Source organism: Rattus norvegicus, chromosome 1 (assembly GCF_036323735.1).
Source record: "Rattus norvegicus strain BN/NHsdMcwi chromosome 1, GRCr8, whole genome shotgun sequence".
Lineage (NCBI taxonomy): Eukaryota > Metazoa > Chordata > Mammalia > Rodentia > Muridae > Rattus > Rattus norvegicus.
The window spans coordinates 268,132,462-268,159,097 of NC_086019.1; the positions used below are offsets into that span (position 1 = coordinate 268,132,462).

Sequence of the window (26,636 nt, forward strand, 5' to 3'; positions counted from 1 at the left end):
TTCTGGAATTATTATTCCTGCTGATACATGAATCTCAGAGATCTAAGAAAGAAAGAACTATTAAAAACGGTTTTCAAAAATCATAAATAATTTCATGAATTAATCTGCATGAATTAATATAAAATTGTAGTGACTGTTATACTGAAAAGTAATACTTGTGCTGTGGATACACGCTGACAGTTGACCCCAAGCTTAGCATGTGTACGCACACACGTAAGCACGAGTTTACACACATACATGATAATGCTACATTCATTAAACCTGCTACCATTCAGCATGATCTGCCACTGACATAATTCCTTGCATAATTAAGTAGCATCTGATTTTCTTAACAAACCAAATTTTTAACAAGTCAAACTGAGTCTAGTTGACATTAGAGCTGCTCTTCTCTCTCTTAAGGCCCCAGGGACTTCTTCAACCACAGGAATTAGCATTCAAATAAAGAAACAACAAAAGGGGCTGTCACAGGGGCAGAGCCCTGGATGACAAAATCTTCCATCATAGGATCGGTAGGGTAAGAGCCAAGTCCTTTGTCAGGGGCCCGTCTAATCCTTCATTCTGTAGGTAGACCACCACTGTTAGCCAGTGATACACCACTCTTCAGGGCTAATCCCACTCACTTAAAACTAAAGCAAACTAATTAAGCCATTCTGTGAGGTCTACTGTTTAAAGTCCTTCTTGATGAAAATAATGTTGTTTACTGTCATTACGCTGATGTCTACACGAGATGCTTAATTAGCACAGTAACAACAAACAGGAGGGGTTATTCCCGCACCTCCGTCCCACGTCTGCTGACTAACTGTGCATAATAACTCAGGCTGGAATGGGATCTGAAATAGAGCTCAGTCTGAAGCACTTCCTGTGAGAGGCTAGTTTGTAGCAAAGTGACTCTGTGGACTCTACCGGCCCGAGATCCCACTTGGAAAAGAGAGGCGGGGCTAGAGGAGGGCAGTAGACACATTTTCCAGCAGGCAGGAAGTAATGAAGAGAATGAACTTGGTGACATAAAGACTTTCATGGAGCTGGAAACGGAGTCAGGCTGATCTAGTGCTTGCCTAGAAGGCGTGAAACCTTGGGGAAGTCTTTGGATGGACCCCCAGCACCATAAAAAATGGCTATAGTGGTGTACACCTATAACCCCAGTCCTTGGGAGGCAAAGGCAGGAAGAGCATTTCAAGTCCCAAGTCAGACAGAGCTGCATGTGAGGAAAAGGGAACCCACAGCCTCTAGTATTAGACCATTAAGTATATTTGGCTGTAAGCTAAGATTTACAGGTAGGTGCCAGGAATTCCACTTTCCTCCCTCACAAGGCAAAGCCCTGAGCTTCCTGCTACACTGCTGGGACTGGAGTCCTCTTATACTAAACAAGGTCTTGCTCAGTGTGTGGCCACCCTTATAGAACACAGTCAACAAGGCATCTGACACATGTGTTGGAGGAAGCCATGGTGCAAAGAAAGGAGCCTAATAGGGGAGATAAAACACACCCAAAACCACTATTCATGAAAAGCCAGAGGAGAAAATGGTCTTTCACTTCACCATAACACAGACAGTGACTCTTACCAGGATTCCCTTCAGTTCATCCACTGCACTTTCTGAGCCCTTTAGAGAGTCTGGCTGTAATTCAAAAGGAAAAAAAAAGAAAGAAGAAAGAAATTACTGTGCGAACTGAATTTTTTAATTATTTATTTATTTTATGTATCTGAGTATACTGTAGCTGTCTTCAGACACACAAGATCCCATTTCAGATGATTGTTGAGCCACCAGGTGGTTGCTGGGATTTGAACTCGGGACCTCTGGAAGAGCAGTCAGCCCTCTTAACTGCTGAGCCATCTCTCTAGCCCATGAATTGATTTTAAAATAGTAGATATTTAAAAACTTTTTAATGAATGTGTGGTGTGGGAGAGCAACCTGTGAGATTTTTCTTCCACCATGGGGGTCCCAGAAATGGATCACCAGGTCTGGTGGTAAGTTTTTTAACACACCAAGTTGTCTTGCTGGCCCCATATAAAGATTTTTCCATGCTAAGTTGTTGGTGGCCCTTGTAGAGGCGGGAGGGTTGTGCGAATATGTTCATGCTGTGCACAAGTGTACACACCATGGGCACGGAGGAAGATGCAAGTGTCCTCCTTCATTGTTCTGTACCTTGCTCCTGTGAGACAGGCCTCTTACCAAATGGACAGTCAGCAAGGCCCCTGATCCTCCTGGATCTGCTCCACTCCCAACTCCCCCCACGCTATGCGGGTGGTATGATGTGGCCATGCTCAGCTGGGTGCTGGGGACCTGAACCCAGGTCCTCACTACTGCACAGAAAGCCCCGTCACTCACAAGCCCTCTCCCCAGCTAGCTCTGTGCTTCACAACAGTTTTGTTATTGAGGTTTTTTTTTTTTTTTTTTTTTTCTCAACTCCAAATTTGAAGGAACACGTTAGTTATTTCAAAGCTACCAGATGGCCCCTGAATAAAAACTTAGAAGGATATTCTATTTATATTTAAAGGCAAAAGACTCCGGCTATCTTCTAAATAGTACATAGCCTGGCGGGTATCATCCTGGCTACAGAAGGTTTTGGTAAATACTAGATTTTAAAGATCTGGTTCCAAGTCATTAGATGTTTTAGTAGTAAACTGTTCTTAGACATAGCTTAGGCTTTTGCCAGCAAGGGAAGGTGGGCTAGAGAACTGTGAGAGCAGAAAACAGGCGCTGGGCAAAGACTTCCTATGGCTCTCTTAGTTCCAGAAAGGCTGATGGACAGAAGATAGGCCTTTCCTATCTGTAAGACCAAATCAGGAGGAAAGGACAACCAACAGAAAATCTTAGCACCCCTGGCTGGGTTCAATTCTGGGCCCATCTGGTGAAAGGAAAGAACTGAGCCCCCCAAGTTGTCCTCTGACTCTGTACACACACACACACACACACACACACACACAGAAGCACACACGTGTGCATGCACACATAGGCAAATGCAATCATAAAATTTGTTTTTTTTTTTAAATGATCCCCTTTCCATTTTTCAAAAATAAAGACAAAACCAGGCTAGAATGTTCAACCTTCCCAGCCCAGGTTTCTGAAAAAAAAAAAAAAAAAAAAAAGAGAATTTCCTCAGTATCAGACATAAGCCTTAAGCCACCAATTCTAACCAGGCCAGTTCTACCTACCTGGAATATCAAGAGATTTGGAAAATAGGCCAGCAAAGAATTGTCCACAATACAGGCTTAGCTCTTAGGAAAACTGACAAGACAACCATGTCTTTTGGATCAATGCCCCACCTAAAGGCATAGTCAAAAGAGCTGCTATGCCCTGTGTGGTCCTGGCTCCTGAAGCCTTCTAAAGCCTGGACCATACACTATCAGACTGTGACATTCTGGGACTTGTGGTTCTGGAAAAAAGGTTTAGATTCAAGTGCACACTGACCATGTATAACGGAGGTTATTGGCCTGGTCACTCAGTGCTGCACCGACACAGTCTGATGGCAGCCAGTGAAAAGCCCAGCTGTCCACAGATCCTCGCTGAGGTGTTTTGGCGACTTTGAGCTCACAGGAAATAAGGGCCAGTTGTTGCAAGAGAAGAAAAGCAGAAGGAATATCCTGAGGCTGAAAGCAGACACAGCACCCATTGCTTTGCTTGTTTGTTTGTTTGTGAGACAGAGTTTTTCCCAGGCTGTACTCCTTCCCTGGCCTCCCCAGTGCTGGGATGGCAGGCATGAGCCATCACAGCAAGCGCAACATATTTTACTCTAAACTAGCTTGGTTTTATTATGATACTACATTTTTCTCTAGAAATAGTTTGCTCTCACTTACTATTATTTCCATAGTGATTGTGGTGTAAAAGACAGGAAAATATTTGCTTTGCAAGGTGGCATCCAGACCCTTCATTTTAAAATGCTTTCATATTTCAATTCAGTTGATCCTTACAACAGCCTCTCCGAGTCACAGCAGGGGCTGGCCAGCAGCAGCACCACAACTATTACAGGATTATTCTACCCAGCTTCCTTCCATCTCTTCCTCCCCTAGTTAGAACCCTGCTTCCAGAGCACTGGCTCACGCCTAGGAGGAGCAGTTGGCTGAAATTCCTGTCTGCCTGAATCGGGTTACCATGAACACTCCTACCTTGCCTGTCTGTCTTGCCTGCTGGCTACAAAGTGGCAACTTTAGAGATACCTTAGAACTTCTATTCAGTAGTTATTCCACAGGAGTTCACAAAGATAGCTTAGCAGGGAGTGGCCTTGGGGCTGAGGAGCCGGCTTCACTGTTAAACTACTTGTCTTGCCAACACGTGGACTTAGATTTGAACACATTTGAAAAGAGTTTGGTGTGGGTAGCATATGCTTATAATCCCAGCCCTGACTGGGGAGATGGGCATTAAGAAAATCCCTGGGGCTCACTAGCCAGCCAGCCTGGCCTAGTCAGCAGACTCCAGACCAGCGAAGAGAGGCAAGAGTCATCCTGAGGGGCCACTCCTCAGGTTTCCCTAGCCTCTCCCCACACACATGAACGTGCCCGACACAGACATGGATGCAGACACAAAGGCACAGATGTGCCTTCATGCCCACACTCGCTCACTCACAAAAGAGGAGCAGTCTTGAAAGGAAAACAGAAGCAAGCCATGGAGTACATTGAACAAAGAAGGAAAAGACGGCTGCCCACATCTCATTAGAGCGAGGAAAGAAAGGATTTTTTTTTCAAGAGAAACCTCAAAAACTGTTATTGGGCCTGTTTGAATGTGACAGAGACACACAAGGAATGAAGGAGGCCTGTGTGGGCTCCCAGCATGCATCTGTGCTACTTGGGAGGCAACTGCTGGTATGCAGGCAAACCAGTTTAGTCTACTGCTAGGTCTCTTCTACTATTACCATGTGGTCTTCCCACCGCTACACACAGACTGAAGCCTCAGGGAGGTACATCTGTGTCCCTTATTGCCTTACCCCCAGTGCCCACAACAGTATGATACAGAGAGGATGCTCAGAAACCCACAAGAGAACAACGGATCAAAGAAAAGGGAGGGAATAGCAACTGCTAGTTGTCTGACATGGTGACCCTCATCAATGCTCCTCTGGAAGAGAAGACAACACTGGGCAATGACATGCATGATCATGCACGAACCAGTTCAGGCTCACCTGAGTTCAGAGCCCTCTCAAGACAGGCTCACACAGAACTGAAAACTTCTTGGACACGTTACCTTCCAAGCCTTGGCAGTCTGTGTTGATACAGCTTTCATCAAATCCCAAACTTTCACATTGAAAAGGAGGAGGACGAGGAGGAAGAGGAAGGAGAGGGAGAAAGAGAGGGAGGGGGAGGGGGAGGGAAGGGAAGGGGAGAGAGGGGGAGGGGGAAGGAAGGGAAGGGGGAGGAAGGGGGAGGGAGGGGGAGGAGAGGAACAGGGGGAAGGGGAGGGGGAAGAAGGGGGAAGAGAGGAACAAGGGGAAGGGGAGAGGGGAGGGAGAGGGGAGGGGGAGAGAAAGTGGAGGGGGAGGAAGGGGGAAGGAGGGGGAGGGGAAGGACAGGGGAAATGGGAGGGGGAGGGGAGGGACAGGGGAAATGGGAAGGGGAGGGGGAGGGGGAGAGAGGGACTGGAGTGGAAAGATGGCTCAGTAGCTGTTCTGGCTGCTCTTTCAGAGGACCAGGGTTTGACTTACAGTACCTATATGGCAGCTGGCAACTACCTATAACTCCAAGTCTAAGGAATCTGATGCCCTCTTCTGGGTTCCTTGGATAGCAGATAAGAATGCAGTACACAGACATACATACCCATAACTACACACACACACACACACACACACACACACATGCACGCAGGCATGCACACACACACATGCACAGCGGAGGATAGAGTATATAGCTGCACATACCTTTGCCTTGGGTCTGGCTGTCTGGTTAACTGGTCTAAGATGAACTCCCTTTTTAATTCTGTCCATCATCTCTTCCACTGCTTGCCTCTTCAGGTCTGTGACTTCCTCAGCTGTGTGAAGAACACAGACAGAAATCATCCTAGGGCAGATGTAAGAAACGGCGAGTTCCTCTTGCTGGTGACATTGTGCTGTGTGATAACAGAAGTCTTTTTTTTTTTTTTTTAATTTTTAGTTCAGGCCATGGCAGAGCACCAATAATTCACTATGGGTAACAGCTACTCTGTGGCAATGCTCCAAACAACACACTTTAAATTAAGAAAAATTTCTAATCAGAACACTTAGCATAACAATCAAAGTCAAGTTTGTAGCATGGAAATCAATAGCATTTCACCTAAGAGAAACACAATACAAGATTAAACTTGGAGATTGGGATATCTCCAGGTCTTCCTTCTCTCTCTCTCTCTCTCTCTCTCTCTCTCTCTCTCTCTCTCTCTCTCTCTCCCTCCCTCCCTCCCTCCCTTCCTCCCTCTCTCCCTCCCTCCCTCCCTCTCTCCCTCCCTCCCTCCCTCTCTCCCTCCCTCCCTCCCTCTCTCCCTCCCTCCCTCGTGTGTAGAAGTGCACTGGGTGTCATACTTCATTTCTCTCCACATTATTCCTTTGAGACATGGTCTCTCACTAAACCTGGGGCTGGGCTGGTGGCCTGCAAACCCCAGTACCATCTTTACCTCCTCCTCCACCTTTGTGTAGCCAAGCCCTGTTTTTCAAGGGGTTGCTGGGGATTTGAACCTCTGCCTTCATGCCAAGTGTTCTTACCCACTGAGCCATCTTTCCATCCTCTGTTCCTTTCCCAGATCATCCATCTTTGCCTCAAAGATTTTTTTTTTTAGAAGTTATTACATCCTGTACGTCAAAGAAAGTGGACTAAAGCCTACCTAAAAGAGGATATCAAAGAGATCTCTTCTTTATGGGAAAGTAGTCCAGGCAAGAAATGAACAGCAAGAAGACAAACCCGTTTTTAATACCATGATTTGTTTAGGAATTGTGTAAGTGGGAAACATTTAAGCAAACCCTTTTTTTCAAATCTACTTAAACTATCCGTGTTTTTAAAATATCAAACATGCGGGGCTGGGGATTTAGCTCAGTGGTAGAGCGCTTACCTAGGAAGCGCAAGGCCCTGGGTTCGGTCCCCAGCTCCGAAAAAAAGAACCAAAAAAAAAAAAAATATCAAACATGCATCCAGCAATGACTTAAATGAAATCATTAAATGTGCCTGTAAACTTCAGCTTTCAGGGGCTTGGGGTGTGACTCAGGAGCAAAGTGCTTCCCTACAATGTATGATAAAACAAAACCACCTATTGTTCAGTGTGTGTGTGTGTGTGAGTGTGTGTGTGTGTGTGTGTGTGTGTGTGTGTTGCACACATGTGGAGGTCAGAATAGGAGACCAGGTGTCTTCTTATATTTTTCTCTGACTTATTGACTTGAGACAGGGTCAGGCAAGCCAGTCAGGTGGCTCTTGGAATCCGCCTATCTCTGTCCCCAAATGCTGGGTCTAGACACATGAAAAAACTTTTAAGTGGATTTGAACTCAGTTCCTCAAACTTGTGGAGTGAGCATTCTTGACTGAGCCACCTACCCTGCCCTTAGAGTCTGACTTTTCTTGTTTGCTGCATGTATAGTGGAGGATTACAAATGAATTAAACCTATTGACCAAAGTTGATTTGGTTTTTCTCAAAGAATTGCTTGACCAAAGTATGGAATCACTTTGGAACATATCACCATTAATGGATTTCTGGTGAATTCACAGAAGCTAAGGGCCCACTTTGGACCTAGGCTGCATGGTAGACTATCTGATCAGTTCTGAACTTTTAAACAGATATGATGTTTATACTTTTGGAGAGAGACAGCTAAGCCCACAAAAACTGCCTTCTAGATGATGTGAACCACAGTATACCCAAAATTAATTAGTGCTAGTTTCAGGTCTAACTCGTGGCTTCTTTCCTGAGGAGACTTCATGTGGACCTGGGTAGCCATTCCTCATCTCTGAATCCCTAAGGGAACACCAGAATGAACACCTTTCTATGATCCTCAACTCTGTAGCACCAAATGGCTGAATCACTGCTAGATTCATAAGTATAATCTGACTTCCAAGACAAGTCTGTCCTAGGAGGCTATTAAAAAACTAAGAATTAAAATGTGTCAATGTGGAACAGGATTCAGGTTCAAGAGTCATCTTTCTACAGGTGTCTTAGTTACTTTGTAGTTACTCTCCTCATTGTTGCAATAAGGGGAAAAAGGCCACTTAAGGAGGGCAGGGTTTGTTTTAGCTCAATGCAAGAGTAAATCTATCACTATAGGGAGGGGAGTCAGGCTGCTGGGGAGTGAGGCCACAGCTGATGATAGGCTCCTGTGTTCTTCTTAGCCCACTGCCAGGGCCTGTGATACCTGCCCACATTTAGAATGGGTCTTCTTACCTCCACTAACCTACTACAGAAATGTTCTCATGGGAATGCCCAGAGGTTTGGCTCCTGAGTGATTCTGGATCTTGTGAAGTTGACAATCAGTATCAAACATCACACAGTGCAACATAGGAAACACAAGTATCAAAGTTAGAACTCACCAACAAAGGAAAATGTTGGGGGGGGGAGAAACAGAGGGAAAGAAAGGTCTTATGCTTTGGGTTGATCAATTATATGCCCCTAAATAGAATTTGGGGGTGGGTACTTATTTGAATGGCCTATAAATATCTACAAGGAGGCAAACAAGAAATCCACTCACTCATCCCCTGTCTCCCTTGACGTCCAAATAGCTGTACATACACATGCTTTCCTGACCCTGCTCAAAAGGAAATTAAAAGAGGAGAGAGAGAGAGAGAGAGAGAGAGAGAGAGAGAGAGAGAGAGAGAGAGAGAGTATGAGAGCGCTCGAGCCAGGTCTTGTACACAAGCACCCAGCATGGGATGTGGTTTAGTCCTGGGAACTCAGAGACCAGTTTTAAACCTATTTTTCCCCCTCTTGGTTTTGTTTTATTTTTCAGAAGGGCTGCCATTTTGAGAGAGACTAGGAAGAGCCACAAGGCAAAGGGAACACCGCCTACAAACAGATTAGCACTCTGCAAGGAGAGACTGCAACCCAATTAAATATACCATACAGAAACTAATTAAGGCAGACAGATGGAGAATTACGGGCCACACCATTCAAATCTGCTACAGCATCTACCAGCAGGAATTTAAAGTAGTTCCTTATATTTGCTTGCCAGAATCATAGTGATAATTCAGAGAAGTACCACTATCTGCATTGTGTACAGATTATAAACCAAGCTTTAATTTCTCAGCCTTTTTCCCCCAAATATAAAGGCTTAATTGGTCTTAAGGAAAAGAAATCACTCTTATCAGATTCCCTACTCAGGCGCAATACAAGGGCAGCCCTAAGCTAGTCGCACAGGCTTTCTTCCTCTCACCGACCTGTTTTTGAAATGGCAAAAAAGCAATCTATATGAACTTCTGAACTATTAAGCGGTTCTAATAAACCGGCATGAATCACCTACGGAGAGCTCGTGGTATGTTTTGTAATTCCTTCCGCAATCACGCAGTTGGTAATTGTCTCACAAAAGCATGTAATCAGGGGGACAATAGAAATATGCAGGATGCTGGAGATTAGAGAAAGAGGCTAATGAGGACAACAGGTCTAATGTTACTGAACTGCCACGGGCAGAAAGGAAAAAACCCAACAAAACAAAACCAAAGGTTCTTTGAGTTAGGGCTTCAAGGTCAGTCTTGGATCAGAATGCTACGTGTAATTAATTGGGGCTTAAATCTTTAGACCCACTTGGAAAATAAGTTAGATCTTAAAAGAAGAGAGAGAGAGAAAGAGAGAGAGAGAGAGAGAGAGAGAGAGAGAGAGAGAGAGAGAGAGAGAGAGGGAGGGAGGGAGGGAGGGAGGGAGGGAGGGAGGGAGGGAGGGAAAGGGAGAGAGAGGCTGACGCATGGAAGAAACCATCACGTTGTTACTCAAGAAAATCTCTGGTTATTACCAAGAAGAAATGAAGTCTCTTTTTGCTTCCCTGTTCTGCTAATATTTTTATTTGAAAAGGCCTTAAAATCCAAGCCCCCATATATCATCATGATGGTAAAAACTACCAAAAGGGTACATTATGTTTGAGTCAGTTTAGAATTGACCTACGGATTATAAATTTAAGGAAATTTCTTGACTACAGGAGGAACTGAGTTCAAAGCCCTAGAGTCCATGTTAAAAAAAAAAACAAAACTGAGTATAGCTAAGGATGTCTGTGACCCCAACACTGTATTGCACAGAGAAAGGAGCATCAAAGGGGGTTGTTGAGTACCAATCTAGCTCCAGGTTCAATAAGAGATGCTGTCTCAACAGTGTAAGGGGTGATATAGCAGGATACCTGATGTTCTCCTCTGGTCTCTGCAAATACATAGGCCTGCACATCTGCATCCACACACGTGCAGACACCACCATCACACACACACACACACACACACACACACACACACACACTTATCCATGTTCAGAGGACAGACTGACTCAGGAGCTGGGAATGGGCCAATCAATCCTTCAATCCTTCAGCAATGGATTGGGAAGGGCTATAACAACACAGAGATTAGCTTTCACTGCCAACCTGACACAACCTAGCACTGCCTGAGAAGGGAGTCTCAACTGATGACCCAGATCAGATTAGCCTGTGGTGGGTTGTCTGGATTATTAATTGATCCAGTCCAGTCCACTGTGGGTGGAACCATTCCCCAGGCTGGTAGTCCTGGGTTGTATAAGAAAGCTACTTAAGCCACAGTGGTGGCTCATATTTTTAATCCCAGTACTTGGGAAACAGAGGCAGGAGGGTCTCTGTGAGTTCCAGGCCAGAAGAGCTACATAGTGGGAGTGGAGGAGAATATGGCTACTTCGGTATAAACCTATGAGCCAGCAAAGAAAGGGTTTTCCTCCACAGAAAGCTCCCACTTGAGTGTCTGTTGACTCCCCTCAGTGACAGACCGTATCCTCAATGAACATGTTCCTCCCACTATACTGCATTTGACCAGTGGTTTTGAGTTTCTGTTTGTTTGTTTACCATAGCAACAGAAATCAAACAAGAATGGGCTAATGAGTCACTTGTGTTATGAATATTAATGAGTAGGTGGAGGCTGAGGAGGAGCCTGGGACAAAGCAAAGGGGATGTGGAATCAGCATCTTGCTGAGGCCAGTGTTTACCAGGGTGGAGTTAGTGATCCAGCCAGAGAGCAGGGCAGGCCCAGTGGGGCAGGCATATGAGGAGCAAGGAGGAAGGAAAATCAGAGGGCTGTTGGTCAGCACAATGCAGACTTTGGGTTCCAGACTGACACTATGCAAAGCACTGACATGTCCTAAGACCTGGAGGGACACCTAGGACAACCTCAGAATGTCACACTGCTAATGGGTATGCAACTAGATGGGGAAGGCAAGAAGGAGGGATCCAAAAGAATCTTATACAGATCTGGATTTGCAGCTGGCAAGTACTGGAGAGCTTTGTAACAGGTGCAGAGCAAGCTCGTTGGTTCTAATTTGAGTTTAACACTGTGAGGTGTGATAGATTGAGATCTAACCCAGTTCCAGAGGGTGCTCTCATGGCCGCTACCTTGTGAGCTCTGTGCATGGACTCTAAACCCGCCACTGGTGTCTCCAGCCCATCTCCTCACTTGCTCCTCTCAATCTACCTCCCTAGCTAGATCACTAGATAATTAGATCCTGAATCCAAGTGTCTCTCTATCTGGATAGTCATTGCCTGGTCTGAGTCCCCTAGTCTAAGGCATTGACATTCTTCTGCTATGACTGCCTGCCTGTCTGCCTGCCTGCCTGCCTGTCTGCCTCTCTGTCTGCCCCTCTGTCTGCCTCTCTGTCTGCCCCTCTGTCTATCTACCTGTTTGCCTCCCTGTCTGCCTGCCTGCCTCTCTGTCTGTCTGCCTGCCTGTCCATCCGTCTGTCTGCCTGTCTGCTTCCCTGTCTACCTATCTGCCTCCTTGTCTGCCTGCCTCCCTGTCTACCTGTTTGCCTCCCTATCTGCCTGTCTGCCTGCCTGCCTGCCTCTCTATCTGTCTGTCTGTCTGCCTGTCCATCTGTCTGCCTGCCTGCCTGCCTCTCTATCTGTCTGTCTGTCTGCCTGTCCATCTGTCTGCCTGCCTGCCTGCCTGCCTGTCTGCCTCCTTGTCTGCCTGCCTCCCGGTCTACCTGTTTGCCTCTCTGTCTGCCCCTCTGTCTGCCTCTCTGTCTACCTACCTGTTTACCTCCCTGTCTGCCTGCCTACCTCTCTATCTGTCTGTCTGCCTGTCCATCCGTCTTTCTGCCTGTCCATCCGTCTGTCTGCCTGCCTGCCTCCCTGTCTGCCTGCCTGCCTGCCTGTCTGTCTCCTTGTCTGCCTGCCTCCCTGTCTACCTGTTTGCCTCCCTGTCTGCCTGCCTACCTGTCTGCCATGCCCACCTGTCTACCTGCCCACCTGGCCTTCCCTTCTTTGCCCTTCCCAAACTTCAAGCAGAGTGACTGCTTTGAGAATGGATCTCACCGCATTCCTACTTCAAACCTCTATTCTGAGGCAAAACATTGGCATCTGGGCCACTGCTCTGAGAACGTGGCTCCCATCTGCATCTCAACCCTCCTCCCTGGCTCCTGAGTCAAAGCAGCTTCAGAATAGTCCATTGGTTTTCTGACACCTGAAGCTCCTTTCCAGCTTCAGACCTTTGAACATATCACTATGCTGTCTGGGTATCTTTCACCCCAAACAGCTGGTCACTGATGCTCCAAATCAACTTGAATGCTGCCCAGTGAAACCAGCAGTCTGCTGTCACAGAGTCTCAGAGACACATGCTTCTTCCCATAGTACTTCCCAAACACTCGCTGCATTAAATGCCATCGCATTTATGTGCATGGTCACTTGTTTACACCATGTTACAGCATGTGACTTCAGCATGTCATCAATTCAGTGTGAGATAGTAGTGTACAGCTGGTAAGATACATGGAAAGATCCCAACCCCCTTGACACTGATAAGGATAAGAAGTCTTTCTCCAAATCTCCTTTGGGATTACCCCTTTCCATTGTGCCCCAAACGACCATTCCCAGAGAAAGCATAGTTCTGTATACTCCCTTGATCTACTCTAGACAAGAAGCTGTGGGATGGTTTGAATATGCTTGGCCCAGGGAATGGCACTATCAGGAGGTGTGGCCCTGTTGGAGTGGGTGTGGCTCTGTTGGAGTGGGTGTGTCACTGTGGGTATGGGCTTTAAGACTCATCCTAGCTGTCTGAAAGCCAATATTCTGCTAGCAGCCTTCAGATGAAGAGGTAGAACTCTCAGATCCTCCTGCACCATGCCTGCCTGAATGCTGCCATGTTCCCGCCTTGATAATAATGGACTGAACCTCTGAACCTGTAAGCCAGCCCCAATTAAATGTTGTCCTTTATAAGAGTTGCCTTGGTCATGGTGTCTGTTCACAGCAGTAAAACCCTAACTAAGGCAGAAGTCACTGCCCATCCTTCTGGTGGTGGTTTTTCACAGGTCCAACGATCTGTTCAAAGAGCTGGGCAAACACGTTACTGATAGGCCGCCCCACCATCACCCGCTTGAGGGAAACCGAACAGATGCGAAGCTTACCTGTCTCTGGCTGAGTTGCCTTTTCCTTCTTAGTGCTACCGCCACTGGGGTGGGATCGCTTCCGGATCATTGACATGAGGGACCTTTGGGAAGAAAAAGATTCCAGAGAAATTAGTGGCTGCCTCGCTGTCCAACTGGCCAAATGGATTGGTCTAAGAGCTCAGTGAAAACCAATTCTCCTATACTTGCAGGAATTCTCAACTAGAGTTAAAGCAGCTGCTTTCTGCTTTGGTCAATATTATGGTCTTCATCATGTTACAGACAAGGAGAAATGTCTTATATTTCCTGTATAAAACTAATCTGATCACTAGAGGGATGGGACTGGCTGCCAACATCGGTGAACACAGCTTTATGGAAGGAAACGGATGAGGGAACTTTCATCATGTGTATATAAGATACAGAACTAGTTATCCAAGAAATACTGGTTCCCTATGAAGTACTTTCCAGACACAAGGAAGTATGAAAATTTAGTGTGGGTTTGAAACAAAAGAACAATGTGGGGCAGGGATTAGGGCCCAGTGGTGGTTGCCCTAGCCTGTGGGCACCTACGTTCAACCCCAAGAGAATAGGGTATGCCATCAATAAACATAAAACAGGAATGTAGATTATCTATCTTGCACAGTGTAAGCCAGGCACTTGGGACAGAGCAGATCTCCACCACTGTCTCTCCAGCCTGGGTTTTTAAAAGTACACATAAAACATAAACTGACAAACTGGACCACATTAAAATTTAGAAGCCTGTGTGCCTTTAAAATGCATTATGAACGGTAAAAAGACAAATTAGCAAACAGATAAAGGGAATAAATCTTAACACAGAATACAGCCCAGTTTAAAAATGGATAAGAAAAAAAACTAAAAAAATTATGAAAGTTGACATTCAAGTTTCCAACAACACAGACAAGAGTGTTCGGTTTTCATCATTGTTAGGGGAACATGGTTCTAAAGACAGACATTATTCACTTACCACATCTGCAAAAAAAAAAAAAAAAAATTCTAGTGTGAAAACATTGAGAATGGGGGCCGAGAGATCCCCAGCTGAGGCAGTCACGTCAGTCATCAGCACCACCATGGGAAACTGTCTGGTATTGTCTCACAGAGCTAAGACATCTGTAGTCATGGCTACACTACTAGCCACGTCACAGAGACACAAGTGTGTGTACCAGACATGTGTGCAAGAAGTCTCACACATACCCTCTACAGTTTCCCTAGCCTGCAAAGAGAACAAGGCTTTGCCAGCATAGCACTGGGTAAATACATCTTGAGATGAGCATAAGATGAACTGTATTCTGTTCTGACCACACAGTACAACACAGAGAACCTTCCAGAAGAAAGTAGACTGAGAGAAAAACAATGGATATGGAAAAAAGTCACTCATAGAAAGTTAAAAAGAAAAAAAAGCCTTCTTGGTTTACAGTATGGACTCCCATCCCATACTATTTAAAAATTGAATGTAAGTCTGTACATTTTTTGTACAGACTTTCTTCACAAAATGTTTACAAAGGGCCAGTGAGCTGGCTCAGTGGTTAAAAGCATTTGCCTCATAAACCCAATCCCTTGATACCAGAGCCCAAGGCAGAAAGGTAGAACCAATTCCCAATAGTTTCCCTCTGGCCTTTACACGTATACCATAACATGCATGTGCACACACATATGCACACACAATGAAAAAATAAAATTTTACAAGGAAATGTTTTAATTTTTTTCAATGTTGTTATTAATGCCCCGTGTGGTAAATTCTAACAAATAAGGCTCTAAAAAAGCATGTAGGAAAGGGATGAGTGGACATGGAGGTGAAGCCCTGCTCAGTGAAGGCTCAGAAGACAACCCCATCTGCTGTCTGTTTATAATGCTGGGCATCTAGCTTGGACCTCACATGTCCAGGTTTATTCACACTCGGACACGTCCTCAGCTCCCACTGTTCCTTATTCAATCTTTACTTTTTCTATTGGCATACATTTGCATGTATGGAATAAGGACACATGCTCTTTATTGCCCATCAACCTATGTGGATGAGAAAAATGTTAGTGTACTGTTGAAGCCCAAGCTGGAGACCTGAGGCACTCAGAGGAGAATCAATGATATTGACCAATGACGAGCAATCAAGAGAGAACTCATACTCAAAAGAAAATATACAGGATGGGAGCTACTCCTCAGGTAAAATGACTCACCCAACAATCCAAGCTTTCACTTACCCGCCTACCCCCAATTAACCTAGTAGGCTGAGAGATGCATGTTGCTGTCCCAGATGTCGGCCTCATCCAATCACTGAAAGCCAGAGTTGAACAAAGATTGGCAGCTCTTGTCACCAATGAGATAGAATCCATTCTGCCTTCTAACAGGAACACTGTACTTTCCTGCTTTTGAACCTGGATCACTACAACACAGCCTCCTGGATCTCAAGTCTGTCAACCTTCAGGGAAGTACTCTACCATGGGTTATCAGGCTTTGGACTCAGCCTTGAAGAACACCTAGCAGATGTCTTATGTACTCAGTTTGCCAATTGCCCTACAGGTCTTGGGACTTTTTAGCCCTCTATAATCACATGAATCTATTCCCTGTAATGAATCTATAGAATCACATGTCACCTCTCAGTCAACAAGAGGCCACATATATAATAGGGAAGAAAAGGTTGCCTAGTAAGTAGACGGCCATATTTGTTTGTGCAAGCATGGTGTGCACATGATGAAACAGTCAACCCATTTCTTAGAAGTATCCCTATATTTCATGTGCTTCTTTGTCTACATATACATCCTGGGGGGGCTTGTTCATGCTGGAAGACCCTCTCCTATCCTCCACCCCTCTGCCCATGAGACATGTTTGTCCAGGACTATCCTACTGTTCTTCCTTTAAGGTATCTATCCTTTAGGTCAAAGGAGCTGGAGGAGACTAAGAGAAGCCAGAAAGCTACTGAGAAAGTGATGATCTGAGTCCCTTCCCCATCCCTACCATGGTCACTCTATCCATGATCTAAATCAGGATAAAAGAAATAAATGGCTCAAGAACAAAGTTGGAAACCATAGAGGGCTTCATTACCCTTGAGAGATCAACATGTATGCAAAAAAATATCTTTTACAAGAAAGTATTTTTCGCAGATTTTTTTTCTGAAAAGTTATAGCCCATACTATTTAAATTTATCTTAAAAGTTATTCCTAGTATTCAATGAAATTTTTCTTTTAAGGTTCTTACAAAAGAGTCAGTAGTTGAGGCACATATAGTCTTGATTCTTGTATTCACTTCTTGGTATAGCTGTAAAGAGTTCTGTAGAGGAAATTCTATTTTGATTACACTTTAAATTCTAGGGGCTCTCGGCATTTCTAAGGCTAAAAAATCAAAGGCCGACAGCAAGACTGTAATTGCTTTTTAATAGTTCTCCCTTCTCATAGAAGTGACCTTTCTTATCAGCTCAAAATTCTAGACCCAGAGAAAGATCAGAGTGACGCATTTCCCATTTTAAATGTCACCTTTGTAATATCTCCTACAGGTTTCGCTACCCAGGAGAGAGAGAATTTAAAATACCTGAAATTCTTTCAATTGACTCTTGGATTCGATCACTTCTAAAGATTATTTAACCTCAACTACTTCAATGGCTTAAAGTAGATTATGTCATACCCAACTCGGCAAGGCAAAGTAATGAGACTCGTTTTCAAAAGCAAAGTCCCATTTCCATGGTCGTGTGGGAGGAACACGCTACACGTTCTATTCAGCTGGATCAGCTAAGGTGCAAAGTGGGGATAAAGGGCTGCTCTGTGTGAAAGGATTAAACAAATCACACGAGTTAATGAAAGCTAAAACATCCAGCAGAAGTTTAAATGCCATTTGTTCAAGAATAAATTATCCAAAGGCAGCTAACAACCTCGTGAGGAGGTAGGCAGTCACCAGGACAAGTAGCCCGACTCCTCTAACTCTGGATGGTGGTGGGTAGTCTCTCTAGAATGTACGTCAGGAGGAGGTAATGATGAAAACCAGCCAGGCTTCAGGAGAAAGCAGATCCCCACCTGAGTATAGGATTCCTTCGCCAAGATCTTAAACGCTAATTTTTCTTGTGCAAGGTTCTACTTTCAGAATTACTAAAAGGCTTAACTATCAAGAAGGAGATAAGAGATATTTAGGACTTTTAGATTAATCAGTAGTTGTAACAGTTGGTAAGTTTAAGTTTTAGCTCATGACCTTTAAAAGAAATGTATGAAGGCTAGAGCCTTCAGATTCAAATCATGACGGGGAAAGAGTGAAACAGTTTGGACACACTCGAAACTCCTCGGTCTCGCCGGTGAAGGAAATCCTACTGCTAGGGTTGGAATTTTAAAACTGAAGTATCTGAGTTGAAAGATAAACATCTACTTCTTGGAGTTTGGAACACTGCCACCGAATCCAAGTCCCACAAGGGGATGTGTGGGTCCTGAGGATTTCTTTGAAAGGTGATTTTAAAACCCAAGGATATACAAGAAGCAGGAAAAACATTGGTCTTTAGGGAATAGTCCTTCCTGCTGTCTCCCTAATGATGAACGCAGGGCTGAGGATGTAACTGAGCTGGTGAACCACCTGCCCAGCAGACTCGAAGCCCTGGGTTTGATTCCCTACACTACAGAAGCTGGGCCTGGAGGCACAGGTCTATAAGCCCCTGAACTAGGAGGCAGATGTAGGAGGATTGGATTCAAGGTCATCCTAGATCATTCTCAGCTATAGAGTGAGTTCGAGACCAGCCTGGGATACATGAGACTGTCTCAGTAAAGAAAAACAAAACAAAACAAAACAGACAAAGGTGACTAGCGGGGTCAAGGACACGGAGTAACATCGGTATCTAGCAGGAAGGTCCTCAATGGTACTTACCGGATTGGATTGGGAGGCGGAGGTGGAAGAGGTGGAGGAGGAGGAGGCGGGGGAGGCACCGAATTCTCCGACTGATTCACTCGCTTCTGGAGTTCGTCCACTTTACAGGGAGCAAGCAAAGCATTCAGAGAGAGCTGAGATAAATAACTCCATACTCTTTACTACACACTGTTCATGACAATAACAGAAAAACCCAGCCTCTCTCAGATCTAAGACTGGAACGTACCTAGACGTTTCCAGAGGAAACTGCAGACTTGCAACTTTGTGTCATCTCCTCCTTCACTAACATCGCTAATATCTAAAGCAACTGCCAAAGAATGTGGCTAATGAGTGGAGAGTAACAGCAGACTAGGCTGAAGGAGTGTAGGTAACAACAGAGATCACTCCTCAAACACCAAGAAATTATTCATGCTGGACTTTAAAAGTACACAGACCGAGGGCTACTAAGGTGACATTTGCAATGCAGTCCAGTAATTGCATTTTTCTCCCCTATACTTAATTTCCTTAGAAACCAGCAAATGCTGGTGTTTTAACTGGTTTCAAATTCCTGAATGCCTGTAACTTTCCGACTTTCGCTGTTTTGAAGAAATGTTATATATTCTTTCAAGCCACAAAAACATAGGCACCAACAATGTTAATGTTCAGTTCTTGAATTCCAGGGGCTCTATGTAAGTTTGTATCATAAGGCTAGAGGTATAGCTCCTTTCTAGAGCTCTTGCCTAGCAAGTACAAAGTACTGGGATTAATCTCTGGCTCCACATCACAAAAGGAAAGAAATATATATTACAGCCTAGTAGGTGATGTGTACCACACACTGCCCTTCACTAGTCGTGCTTTCCCTGTCCATCCTTAAGCAGGCAGTATGGAGCTAGGGGTTACACTCTCCACAGCAAATGTGTGACTGTATGTGTGTGTGTGTGTGTGTGAATGCGTGTGAGTGTGTGTGTATGTATGTGTGTGTGAGTGTGAATGAGTGTGTGTTATGGTGTGTGTATGTGTGCGAGTGTATGAATGTATGTGTATGAGTATGTGTGTAAGTATGTATGTGAGTGTGTAGTGTGTGTGTGTGAGAATGTCTATGTATGTGCATAAGTATATAAGTGTGTGAGTGTGAGTATGTGAGTATGTGAGTGTGTGTGAGTGTATGTAAGTATGATTGTGTGTGAGAGTGTGTGAGTGTATATGTGTGTGTGAATGTGTATGTGTGTGTAAGTGTATGAATGAGTGTGTATGTGTGTGTGTGAGTGTGTATAGGTCAAAGTTCAATATCAGGATTATTTGACATGGGAAAACACATCCTAAATCTGGCCTACACCCTCTGGAGCCAGTCCCAATGAAAGAACATGGAAGAAAGGAGCTGTTTTTTGCCTACTTGCCCTGCTTTCATAGGCAAGCTCATCTATCCTGATGCTGAGGCTTGCGGCACTGGTGTTATAAACTATTTCTTCAACTCCAGCCCCAGACTGTGAGTGCTGAGACATCCAGCCTCACGGACTGAACCACTAATTGATTCTTCACCGTTTCTGTAGAGAAACAGCCTTCGTTAGGTTATCTGGACCACAGCCTGTAATCCAGCCTGTAAACCCCCTAGTGAATCTCATGTACACGATCATTCTATCAGTTCTATTCCTTTAGAGAACCCAGACTCATACTCCTTCCCTCGAGATGGAAAAACATCCATGTGCCACCATACCCCATAAGAAAGCACAGCCTCCTTTCTTCCGTGTTTCTTCTGTTTTCAGATTTGTTTATTTGATGTTTATGAGTAGTTTTGCCTGCATCTATCCGTGTTCACTGCATGTATCCAGTGCCCTTGGAGGTCAGAAGAAGGTGTCAGGTCTCCTAGATGTTTGTGAGGCTATATGTGGATGGAATATTTAAAGCAGTGTCCTCTGTAGGAGCAGCAAGTGCTCTTGACCCCTGAGCCATTGTTCTAGCCCCTTCTGGGTAGATCCCTGTACCCCTGTTAGGTGTGGCTGCCAACAGAGAAGATTCTAAATTAGTTCAAATGCCACCTCCATTTACTATAAAGATAGCTTTGCCTATAGGCTACTCTGAGACTTACTAAGGAGGATAGAAACTTTATTAATTTTGGGTTGATTTTTTTTAAAAAGTAAATTGTAATCACATTTTACTGTGAAAATTTAAAAAGCACCGAATGTTTCAAAAAAAAGGAAATAAAAAGCCTACATGGTTCTTCTGCATGGATTTCAAATTTCTATTATAAAATTAATGGAAAATATGTGAAGTGAATATTGAGGCTATTATAAAGAGAAATGTGCCCGTCATAAATTACCCACCTTCTCAAAGAGACTTATAACTGTGTAGTAATCCAACTCATACATTTTTGTGAGCCTTGTAGCACTGAAATGAATAAATCCCTTGATTTCAGAATCCCTGGTGTTTTAAAAGTTTTTCCATTTAATATATATATTGTTGCCTATTTCATTGTTAGGTGTGGCATAGAAAGTAATATTTCATATGTATAATTAAACCCCGAAGATGAAGGGGACACAAATACCAGAGATGAGGGTATTACTTTTAAAAAGAAAGAGAGGAGAGTTTAATTCTCTTGGGGAAAGCACTTAGAAACAAACAGAGCAAAGTAAGTGTTTAGTAAGCCTTCCTTTCTAAAGGCCCGGAGATGCTGACAGTTTGCACCTTCCGTGCCGATGGCACCACTGGGACTTGGTTTCTGCAGGAAGCTCACCACAAGGGCTCTACACCTACACACACACACACACACACACACACACACACACACACACACACACACAAGGGGGGGAGAGGGAGAGGGGAGATGTTAAAATGTTGCAGTATTTGAGTATTTGTGACTCACAGTGCAAGCAAGCATGAGGACTTGCACTCAACTCCCTAGAGCCCACGAAGAGAGCTGCATATGGTGGTATATGTTCTAATCCAAGTGCTGTGAAAGCGCAAACAGGTGTATCTATGGGGCTCCCTGGTCAGCAAGCCAAGCTTACTGGTGAGCTTGAGACACTAGTGACAGCTATCTTACCTTAAAAAAAAAAGGACGACAACAAAAGAAAAACAAACAAATGAAAACAAGATTTGGGCCTGGAGAGGGGGCTTGGCAGTGAAAAGCACTTGCTGTTCTTACAGAGGACCCAGGTTCAGTTCCCACCACACACATGGTAATTCAGAACTGCCAATAATTTCTGTTCAGAGGATCTTCTGGCTTCCACGGGAACCAGGCAGGCACACACATGGTACATACCAGGCACACAGATGGTGCACAGACACACATACACATGAAATAAAAATGCATGTTTTCAAAAAGAAGAACCAAAGGGACAGTTCCTAACGCCCGTCTCTATCGTCCACATGCAGATGCATGCACACACATAGAGTAACCCAAACAAACAAACAAACAGGGGTTATTTTTCCTACAGCGTTTAGAACTAGCTGCAGACACACTCTGTGGTAGGCACAGCAAAGGACACAGGCACTGCCTCAGGGCTTTCACCTGAATGCTTCAGGTTCCGGGCCTTTTCCTCCGAGCTCTGGTATTTCTGCTCCAGCTCTCTCTTGTCATCCTCCAGAAGCTCCAGCTGTTGTCTGAGGTTGTGGATCTCTTTGTGAAGCGCTTCATTCTCTAGCCGTTCCTCTAACTCTTTGACCTGGAAAATTTTACACAGCTTTAGTAGGGCTGCCATGTTTCCCCTTGTCAATGGGAATAGGGAGGAGAATGAATATTCTCATTTGACACACACACACAGACAGACAGACAGACAGACACACACACACATATACACACACAGACACACACAGACACACACACACGCACATATATATGTGTGTGTCTGTGTGTGTGTGTGTGTGTGTGTGTGTGTGTGTGTGTGTGTGTGTATTTATCAGGAAGATTCTAGTCCACCTTAAAGTCACACAAATTCTGGGTCTAGATAACCCTGACACTTGCAAATCAGTATCTCACTTCCTATTATTTTTCCTGAGCAGTTATAGTAAAAAACTAAAAACACTGACTTTTTTTTTAAAAAACATGAATGAGAAAAGTAAAATAGCATCTAATACTTATTTTAAAACAGTTGTGTTATTTCCATATTCTTTTCCAACAGAAATTTTTCGATAGTGTTTTAGAAAGATCCCATGGAGAAGAAACAGGGCAAAAAGGAGAGACCTTTTGATCAGAAATGGCACTTGTTAAAACGATCTCTTTTATGTGTTTGCCTGCAATTATGTATGTGCACCATTTTCATGCAACTTCCTCAGAGGCTGGAAGAGGACATTGGGTTCCCTGGAACTGGAGCTACAGACTGTTGTAAGTTGTTGTGTGGGTGCTGGGAATCGAACCCAGGTCCTCTGGGTCAGCAGCGAATGTTCTTATCTGCTGAGGCATCTCTCTAGTCCCAGTATTTGTGACTCAGTGTTCAAATGCTTGCTTAGTACATCCAAGGCCCTGAATTTAATCCCTAACACAAAAACCAGCCAACCAGCAACATCAGTGAGCCTCAGGCAAAAGCAAAAACACCTCACTAAGACTTTTGAATACCTGAGAATTACCTATATATCCACCAACATTATCACTTTGCAGACTACGAGCCATAGGAAACCATGTAGTTCAATATACACTTAGGTAAGAAGATACATTACCAATTAAAAATGGTTAAAGAAGGACATGCATCCCATAACTCCACTGACACAGACCATATACTTGTCCTAAGACTATCTATTTACATAAAGTCTTAGATTCTCGGGTAATTTTAATTTTCATTTATTCTTTTTACATTTCAAAGAAAGTTTGTTTACTCTAAGGAAGGGATATTGTTTGTATAAGTGCTGAACCTACGTGGGGATCTATGTTCAGGTAGGAGATATTCTGCACCACACACAGGAGAGTGTATACAGGATAAATGATTAGGACAGAGTAACACCTGCAGAACTGGCAGTGGCTACAGCTCCACCCACAGTGACCTCTGCTCCTTGGCCAGGCAGAAAACAACTCATGCCTAGAGTCCAGCTCAATTTAGTGAGCCCTGAGCATGTATTATCTACCAGCCAAGTTGACAACAAATACAATCTGTCTTCTTAGGACCAAAAGTTCGATTTTAACATAAGCTAGACACACATGTGCACATGCACACATGTGCACACACATATGCACACACATGTACACATGAACCTACATGTACATGCGCACACATGCACGTACATGTACATACATGCACACATCCTTTCTTTCTGGAAAGGTGATTCCTGCACATGGAAGCAGGAAAATACATTTTTCATCTTTGACCTTGGGGAGCAGAGCTTTCTAGAAATCTGCCAGCACTGAGGAAGCAGAAATCCAGCCTGACCTCACTGCTAGATGTGACAATACCTGGAGATGTGTCGGGACTTTGCTCTGATGTAAAGGTCTATAAATATTGATGTCATCATTCTGAGGTGACTCCTATGAGTCTGTCTTCTACCTCTTCCCTCTCCTTTCCACTATCACAAGGGCACAGAGGAACCTGGGCTGTGTTGACTGGAAACTGAATAAAGAGCTAAGAAGCCCTACAGATATCTACACAAGTCTGCATGGTCAGAAATTGTTACTAAGAAAGCAATGACTACTGACAGGCTTTTCTTTCCTTCCTTCTCAGAATAAGGCCCGTGTCCCTCCAACAAGCTCCGTGAGACCGTTACACTTTCCTATGTATGTTCAATCATCTCTGCAAACCATACATTTCCGAAGAGACTTCGAGGCTACCATTGTTGCCTTTGCTTCTTCAAACTCATTTTAAAGACTCCATGTCGGTGGTCTATAAACTTTAGCTGAGCAGGACATGAAATTTACTTGGTAGCTATTGTTTTCTCAAAGATGATTAGGACTTAGTAAGCCAGGCAAGGTCTGAAACTCTAGAAGACCACGGTGGCACCAATTATTTTAATGTGTGATTGTACAGACTGTACGCTCACTCACACGTTGTCTACATGTGTGTGTGCATGTGAGTGTGTGTGGGGGTGTGTGTGATGTGGGTATGTGTGGTATGTGCATGCATGTGAGTGTGTGTGCCTGTGTGTATATGTATGTGCATGTATGGTGTGTACACACAATGTGTGTATGCATGCATGTGTATGTAAATGTGTGTACATGTACATGTGCGTGTGTGTTATGTATAGTGTGGTGTGGGCATGTGTGGTGTGCGCATGCATAAGGGTGCGTGTCTCTGTGTACATGTGTGTGCATGTATGGTGTGTACACACAATGTGTGTATGCATGTATGTGTATGTACATGTGTGAACGTGTGTGTGTGTGTGTGTGTGTGTGTGTGTGTGTGTCTACAGCTGCAGAATAAAATCAGTTACCTTTTGCTGATGCTGGATCCTCTCTTCTTCAAGCTGCTGGATAAGTTTTGCATTTTCATCTAAAGCTTTCAGAAGCTGCTGGTCAGGAAGGGAGCTCTGCAGCAGAAGGTGGCTTTGTCTCTTCAGCTTGTTTTGTTCAATGAACATCTGTGAAAGTCAATTACAAAAATGTAGACACCAATCCAGCCCATGCGGCTCCTCAGTGCAGCCTGAATGGCAGTGGGTGGGGCCCTTGAAGACACTGAAGGAAATGCCCAAGGTAGGAGCTCCTAGAGCAGCCATGATGCAGTCCTCTGAGTTCACATGAACCTTAAGATCCAAGTTGTTATCCCAAGCAAGGTGTGGTACAACAATATAGTTCTACACCTCGATTTTAAATGCTCTCCTACTGGTTTAAAATACATTCGTACTAAAAGTGATGTCTGTGCCAGCGATGCCCTGAGGGTTCTCTTTGTGCTTTACTTTCAACTGACTTCTCTAATATGTCTAGGAAACCTTCACCAATCACTGTGCAACATGGTTGACATCACTCTGTATCTGGTTAATACCTAAGTAGGTACCGTGACCATCACATTGTCCTGATAAAGGAGCCAAGGCTCTGAGAGGACAAAGATCCCCCAAGGATGCTCGAGTATCAAGATCAGAGCTTAAGCTCATTGGCAAGCCAAACCCCTTGACCACAAGACTCACCCCCTCTGCTCTTTATTAGACTATTTTAGACCAGTTAGTTTTCTTCAGTGATGAAACGTTCACAAGAGGAGGTCCAAGGAGAAGAGACAATATTAACATCTATTGAATGATTTATCAAGTTGCTTATGAATGGGACTCAGCTAATTCTCCCATGTTGACACAATTGACAACAGCATTATTTTCTATTTGTCTGTTACTTATTTTCTCCATCGCCACATCAAGTGGGATGGTGGACAACTCAAAGCACGAGCTATTTCACAGACTATAATAAGTCTCAGACCAGCAAAGCATTACACTGTCCGGATCTTACTGGCTTCTTATATTGACATTGTAGCTTAACTGTATGTAAGGTGCACACAGTGCCACGGAGCACACATATAACTTCATCTGTTGTGTAACACAAATGTCAGCAAATGCAACTCGGGACAAAGTAAAATTTCCACACTATAGCGGTTTACACAGTCTGCAAGATTAGTCCCAGTCTGTCAAATTCACCACAGATTGTGTAATACAAACACATTCACGTTTTCTTCCCAATGTCTTCCCAGAAGGAGGAAAAAATGGCTAGAAGGGGGTTAGGGTTGGTGGCCAGTCAGTCCAGCCAATAAGTGAGTTCTGATTGAGAGACCCTCAAGAAACAAGGTGGAAACACACCCAGTGTTGACCTCTGACCTAGAAACATGTATGAGCGGGGTTGGGGATTTAGCTCAGTGGTAGAGCGCTTGCCTAGGAAGCGCAAGGCCCTGGGTTCGGTCCCCAGCTCCAAAAAAAAAAGAACCAAAAAAAAAAAAAAAAAAAAAAAAAAAAGAAACATGTATGAGCTACACACAAATGTGCCCCCCATTTACACATACACACACACACACACACACACACACACACACACACACACACCACTGAGCTTTCATTCTTTTCTTGTACAGAGTCTGTGAAAAGTCCAGGATGCAGCCTCAGAGCTGTGCAAAATTAAGATACACACCAGCTCAAACAGGTAGAACACAGTTTTTAAAGATTTACTTTTATTACTTCTATGTACAGTGTCTGTGTGTGTGTGTGTGTGTGTGTGTGTGTGTGTGTGTGTGTCTGTGTGTGTGTGTGTGTCTGCGTGTGTATGAGGGTATCTGCACAGGGCAAAAAAGGGTGACAGATTTCCTTGGGGCTAAAGTCACACTTGTGGTTTTGAGACACCTGCCAAGCTATCTCTCCAGCCTTGTGAGACACAACTCTGCATTGTACATGGTATCCACACTCCTTCAGCATCACCTGCTCTTTGAAAAAGTTAAAGGCACAGAGACAGCCAAGGTGTCATA

At 44.2% G+C, this 26,636-nt stretch overlaps 1 protein-coding gene across 2 annotated transcripts in view; it reads right to left on the reverse strand.

The window, feature by feature from the left end:
• The window catches only part of Shtn1 (shootin 1), a 103,853-nt gene that overhangs the window by 24,367 nt on the left and 52,850 nt on the right, over window positions 1–26,636 (reverse strand). For both annotated transcript variants that reach the window (NM_001303537.1, NM_001079705.4), the window contains exons 9-14: window positions 24,637–24,783; window positions 21,794–21,947; window positions 18,307–18,406; window positions 13,480–13,562; window positions 5,843–5,952; window positions 1,561–1,614 (exon numbers count right to left, since the gene is read on the reverse strand). In NM_001303537.1, the coding sequence (NP_001290466.1) occupies window positions 1,561–1,614; window positions 5,843–5,952; window positions 13,480–13,562; window positions 18,307–18,406; window positions 21,794–21,947; window positions 24,637–24,783 (648 nt within the window). The remainder of the gene's footprint in view (window positions 1–1,560; window positions 1,615–5,842; window positions 5,953–13,479; window positions 13,563–18,306; window positions 18,407–21,793; window positions 21,948–24,636; window positions 24,784–26,636) is intronic.